The 6,000-nt window shown below is 36.9% G+C and overlaps 1 protein-coding gene across 1 annotated transcript; it reads right to left on the reverse strand.

Annotated features, from left to right (window-relative positions):
* Nucleotides 1-4,279: 4,279 nt before the first annotated feature.
* Nucleotides 4,280-5,748, reverse strand: LOC110777100 (putative pentatricopeptide repeat-containing protein At1g12700, mitochondrial). Its single transcript, XM_056826982.1, has 2 exons — nucleotides 4,520-5,748; nucleotides 4,280-4,429 (listed from the first exon to the last, which is right to left on the reverse strand). Exon 1 carries the CDS (start codon nucleotides 5,576-5,578, stop codon nucleotides 4,835-4,837), a length of 744 nt encoding a protein of 247 aa, XP_056682960.1. The 5' UTR covers nucleotides 5,579-5,748; the 3' UTR covers nucleotides 4,280-4,429; nucleotides 4,520-4,834.
* Between the last annotated feature and the right edge of the window lie 252 nt (nucleotides 5,749-6,000).

Raw genomic sequence — 6,000 nt, forward strand, 5'->3', positions numbered from 1 at the left:
TTTTTAGTAACTTATCAACCCCACCATCTAATTAAATCATCTATCTAATATATCATATGTCCCACCACCCTATTAAACAAATAATTTCATAACTACACCTCACACCCCACCTCCTAAAATGACATGGTCCCCACTTGTTTTACTTATTAAAATATCTACCCAACCTCACTTGTTTTATTACTTTGTTTCATTCAATTTTTCTTCTTAATACCCGTGTCCGACCAAGTATATCTCTTAAATAAATACGGAGGGAGTATTTGACTACATGATCCGGTTTCAAATTTTTAATACCCAACTCATGCTCACCCCTAGATCTTTCGAAACTTGTAATGTTTTAGATTAGTGCTTATTAGATAAGCACTTTTCGTACTTATTTCCTACTAAAAAATTACTATTATCCCAGTTACTTAAGAGGTGTGTAATCAAATCACATTCCGATTGTAATTAAGATTTTCCGGACTTTATTTTGAAGTACAAAAGTAGTTAACAGCCATTTTGTTACTCTGTAATAAAAAAACAAATTACTAGAATGTTAATGTAAAAAATTCACAAGCCGCCACCAATAGAAGTTAGTACTACAAAGTACACAGTCATCCAAGATGACCAAGGCAAATTTAAAGAATTCAATTTGTCTCAAGTAATGTCTTGTTTCCCTTCTCTGCCTAGATCAATCCTTATGTGACACCCATTCTTCAAAATAGAACAATCATCACTGTAATTATCTTTCATCTTCCTTTTCGTAGGACTCATCCTCATTCTTCAACCCATCATTGTAGAAGCCTAGATCTTCATCTCCGTCTTCATTTTGAACTTTGTCCACACCGCCTCTACCACCAGGCTCCGGTTTCATCTTCTTCACCGCACACTGATCATCATTTAACTTCAACAATCTATCGTTCATCATTTTTGTCTATCAGACTCATTTCTTCTCCCAAAACCCGACATTGAGGCAGTGTAATGATCATATTCACTCGATTATCAGTAAGACAGTAAGAATATCATATACAGGTGGCTATAACTTATGAGTATGATAGCATCCCAAGAGACAACTATATCGATGCAATAAGGGATTTACAGGCTAATGTCCTTTCACAATGATCAACTGCTTCCACAGGCCTGTAGCCTATACGAGTATCAAGCTGACAGGCCAACAAACAAAAGGGAAGTGGCCGATAGTCACTCATCTTTTGCTTGTTGCAAATCAATGAAAACCATGCTGGAAAGGAAATAGGACCTCTGCTTTGCTCCAGCTATTCATTGCCACAGGGTGTTGCTCCATTTAACGCTAATCATAAGAAGTCACTCAATTCAGTGATGAGACCTGGCATACAAAATCAACTGTACTACGTAAGTCACCTCAAAAATTATCTATATTTGACCTGAACTTTCATCTTCGTTTTACATAGAAAGGGACACTTAAGAGGCAAAAGATGACAACAAACCAAACAGCTTGTCCAGCAAACACTAATAAATAATGAACATACATATGAAAAAGTTTATTAAGATTAGCGATTAACCCTTGCAGCGTCATATAATATTCACATCACTGCTGCTTTCGACTCTTTCTTTCCAACTAAAAATAATCCCTCAAACCTAATTTTCCTTTCCTTTTCGACCTCTTCCAAAAAACAGTCAAATGGGACACATGGTACCTTTTCGGCTGAGTACAGTATATCCATGAGCACGGTGATATCTGGCACAAATGCCTAGTTAATCTGGAACATTTAGTTCCCCTAAACTTAAAGCTTGTATTGACAACCCTTTCCAACATACGAACAAGAAAAATAACTATACTGACGTCTAACGACACATTCAACTTATAGAATTTTATTCTGGTGAACTGAAGCATGTATCAAGCTTCAATGTGTCACCATTCGAGAATCAACCATCAGCCTCAAGTAGTTATCCAAAACAATGCTGGAAATGGCTTCTCTTCAAAAAGTGCAAAGGACTAGTCAAGTGAATTCACCTACTCGGATCGAGGGAGTACTCCGTAAAAAGTAACCTAACAAAAGATTATACCCTTAAAATGTACTACGTATGGGATTATTTAACATCTAAAATCAAATACAGAGTAATTTGGCAATGTTTTCTGTTTCATAGAAAAGGTCTACAATTGACTTTTCAAAGATAATTAGGAAAGATAATTTAATTGGGAAAAGTGTGAGGCTGTGAGCTAATTGCACCGGAACCCTTTAAATAGAAGTAAAATGCCATGATTATATTGATATTTACTCTTGACACAAAATAGGGTCAAATCTTCAATTTGAATAATAGATCTAATAGATACCCTCAACTTTTCAGAAATGCACCAAGGTCTGTGAAAATGCACCAGATGCCCTTATTGACTAACGGACGTTATTGCCGTTAACTTATTTGTTAATTATCTATCCCTTAACCCCTAATTAAATTAATTAACATACTAACCTACTAATTTACCCCTAACCTATCTCCTTACCTTCTTTCTCCCCTCTCCAGCTACAACCATCTCCACCACCTTCCTTCTCTCTCTCCTCTCTCCAACCACAACCACCTCCACGACACCACCACCTTCCTTCTCTCTCCTACTGCCCAACCTTTGTCCCCAACCCCACCAAGACATCACCTCTTCAATCACCACCCACCCAGACCATCCAGAAATCCATCTTCTTGCTCCTCTGAAAAATGGCAAAGGGAGACCACCATCCACTTTCACACCGGCATCAGATAACAATTGTCTCTCCTCCGATATCAAGACCCACATGTTCGTCCTTCACACAACACCACACATTTCCTTAACACCACTTGCACTTCCTTCCTCCTTCCTCGCATCTCATCACTACTCTTAATCAAACCCCAACATCACCTTCTCAGAACACGAGTATCCACAACAACACAGCTCCACCTTCATAACAACTAAACCTCCTCCAATTTAATCCACAATTTCTTCAAAAATAAAATCTATTTTTTTTTTCAAATCTTAATCAGAACATTAATTCATAATTCAACCCAAAATATCATTTTGTTCTTGTTAATTCATCATAATCATTCACCCTTTACTTCAATATTTCTTCAACTTTCCTTTTTTAGAGAGAGAAAGTAGAGATTGAGAGGGCAGAGAAAGGAGAACGAGAGGGGATAAGAGGAAATTGAGAAGAGGAACTGAAGATGAAAATGGAAGAGAAATTGGAAGAACAACCACTTGGCTTCATTTGTAATTTTTGGGTCAATTCTCCAAGTGGAAATACTCCTTTCATTTTGGAAGAGAAATTGAAGATGGTGATGATGGAGATGGAAGAACTGACGGGGAATAACTATTTAGTTTTCTCTTTTTTCTTTCTTTGCAACCCATTTTATTCTTTGGTTAAGTGGGTTAATTTAGTAGGTTAGTCAATTAATTAGAGGCTAATGACTAACGGGCGTTAACGCCGTTAGTCAGTAAGGTTATTTTGTGTATTTTCACAAACCTCAAGGGTATTTGGTGCATTTCTGAAAAGTTGAGGGTATTTCATGCATTTCTTTAAACCTCGGGGGCATTTCATGAAAAAACCAATAAATTAAATGTAGAATTAAAAAGGATAGAGCGATGAAAGAGCAAGTGGCAAGATGGGTAGAAAAAGAAAATACATGTAAATTGTATGTTTTGACTCAAAATAGAAGTGTATTTGGGACATCCGCAAAGAAAAGTATGGTGAAAGTTCGGAGCCGAGAGAGTGCATTGTTTGAGACCAGAAGTACTTAAGTAATTTATGAATATATGGAAACAATGTTCATTACCATGATATCCAGCTTTTAACAATGGTGAAAAACCAGAACAACATTGACAAATTTTTATTTTTGCAGCTATAACACAAGTGCATAACAGAGTAGGGGAACTATAACACCTTCCCCTACGGCACATCCCAAATTATCCCAAGATTCCCCGCCACCAATACCAATGGTTGGCATACTATCTATCAACCTAACTTCAAGTCAATCAATGACTTTCTTAAGTAATTCAATTTATGACAATTGCAGAACATAAAGAAGAGTGGTACAATGACAAGAACATATCCAGAATCCTTAGAAACCATTAGATTGAATACCATGATGATTAATTGATTATTTTGTCTTCAATTAAAATATATGCTATCATTAAGTCATTACATTATTAAAGCCTTTAAAGGTCCAACCACAGCAACAAACAAAGAAAAGCAACATTTTCTCAATAAGCCATCTATTCATTACGGATAAAATTGCAAGATAAGAAGTTGGTGGCAAACCTTATAGGAGGTCAATAAACAAGTCTGACATCTGCAGCTTCTTTCAGTGGATAGCCTGACGAAAGCCATTCACTAGGATATTGTAGACAACAATAGAGGAAATCGCTTTGGCATTCACCATCACCCTTGACATTCTAAATAAAACGGTGTCTTTAGAATGTGTATTCCCACATAACATGCCTAGGCGCCTATCATAGAAGCATAAACAAAGTATTCGAGTAAGCATATATATTCCATCTTCAGATAAATACTACAACTAACCAAATTAAAGGTCAAACCTTGATAAGTCCATGCTAGTGTTTCCGCTCTGGCAATATCTATCAAGTAATGTGAACAAATTCAAATCACCATTTAGCAGCTTCACAACCTACCTTCCTGACCGGAAAATCCAACACCAGTGATTCCTAGGCATTTCTCCACATGAATATATTCCAACTAATCAAGTAAAGTTAGGACATCCGAGCATGAACATCACGCCTCTCACTCATGAACTCCCCATTGAGCTCAATCTTCAACCCAATGGAGACCTACTCCCTAAAATCTCAGTCAACATTTGACAATTATCTTTTCAATGGCTCCAAACAAACAACAATTCACGGTCTCTTTCCATTTTCCGAATTGCAACACCCTTGAACTAAAGCACTGTAAGTAACAACATTCGGCGAAATGCCCTCTCTCTGCATCTCCTCCAACAGGTTCACAGCTTGAGACATCATATTCTCCTTACAAAGACTATCAATGATGATAGTGTACATGACAACATCAGGCTTACAAACACCATCAGACTGCATTCTCCTAAGAAAATTAATAGCACCCACATTATTCCCTTTCCTACAAAGCCCTTTAACAACAGCACCATAAGTAACAACATTAGGTTGAATCCCAAGCTTAACAATTTTATCCAACAATTTAACAGCTTGACCAACATTATTGTAATTATCATCAATAATCCCATTAATCAAAGTAGTAAAAATCACAATATCAGGATCAAACCCTAACTTAATGCGCTTACCGAGTAGCGAAAAGGCGAAATCAACCCGGCCCAAATGGCAGTAACAATTGGTGAGGATACCCAGTGTATGCATATTGGGGCGGAGACCCGATAACTCCAGCTGCCTGGAGAGGGAAATGATGACGGAATGATGTCTTTGAGGCTTCATCTTGGAGATGGCGTTGAAAAGGTGATTGAAATCCATAGCAGAAGGTAAGGAATCTAAAGATGACATCTGATTAAAGAGAGAAATTGCTTGATTTATGTTGGTAAACCCTGATTTGCATTGTTGTTTCAATGAATTGATGAACAATCGTTTGATGATTGCGTCTCGGATGTTAAACATGTGAAGAAGATTTGTAAATGGAGGGAGAATTGGGGATGAGAAATTGAAGAACAAATGGAAGATTTGGGCGCCTACCTTGGTTCTGTGACTTGGTGTTAGATCTTGGGTAAGGGTTGAATCTCGTGGATCTTTCGTGTTTGGGCATGCACCACGAATTGCGAAATGGCCCAAAAGGTATAGGCTGTTTTTCTTCGTTTTAATTCAAAGATTTTTATTTTTGGCCAATCTTGTACTTCCTCCGACTTTTAATACTCGTTAACGTTTGTGACTTCTACACTATTCACATATAAAAATATATAGTCACGTGCGATCTTGTTAGATTCGTCTTAATGTATATTTTCAAAATATTAACTTTTTATAATTTTTTCTTAAAGAGAATTAAAGGTATTAATGATCAAAGTTGTACATTGGCATGCGTAAAA

This window comes from Spinacia oleracea, chromosome 4 (assembly GCF_020520425.1).
Source record: "Spinacia oleracea cultivar Varoflay chromosome 4, BTI_SOV_V1, whole genome shotgun sequence".
In the NCBI taxonomy this organism is placed as follows: domain Eukaryota; kingdom Viridiplantae; phylum Streptophyta; class Magnoliopsida; order Caryophyllales; family Amaranthaceae; genus Spinacia; species Spinacia oleracea.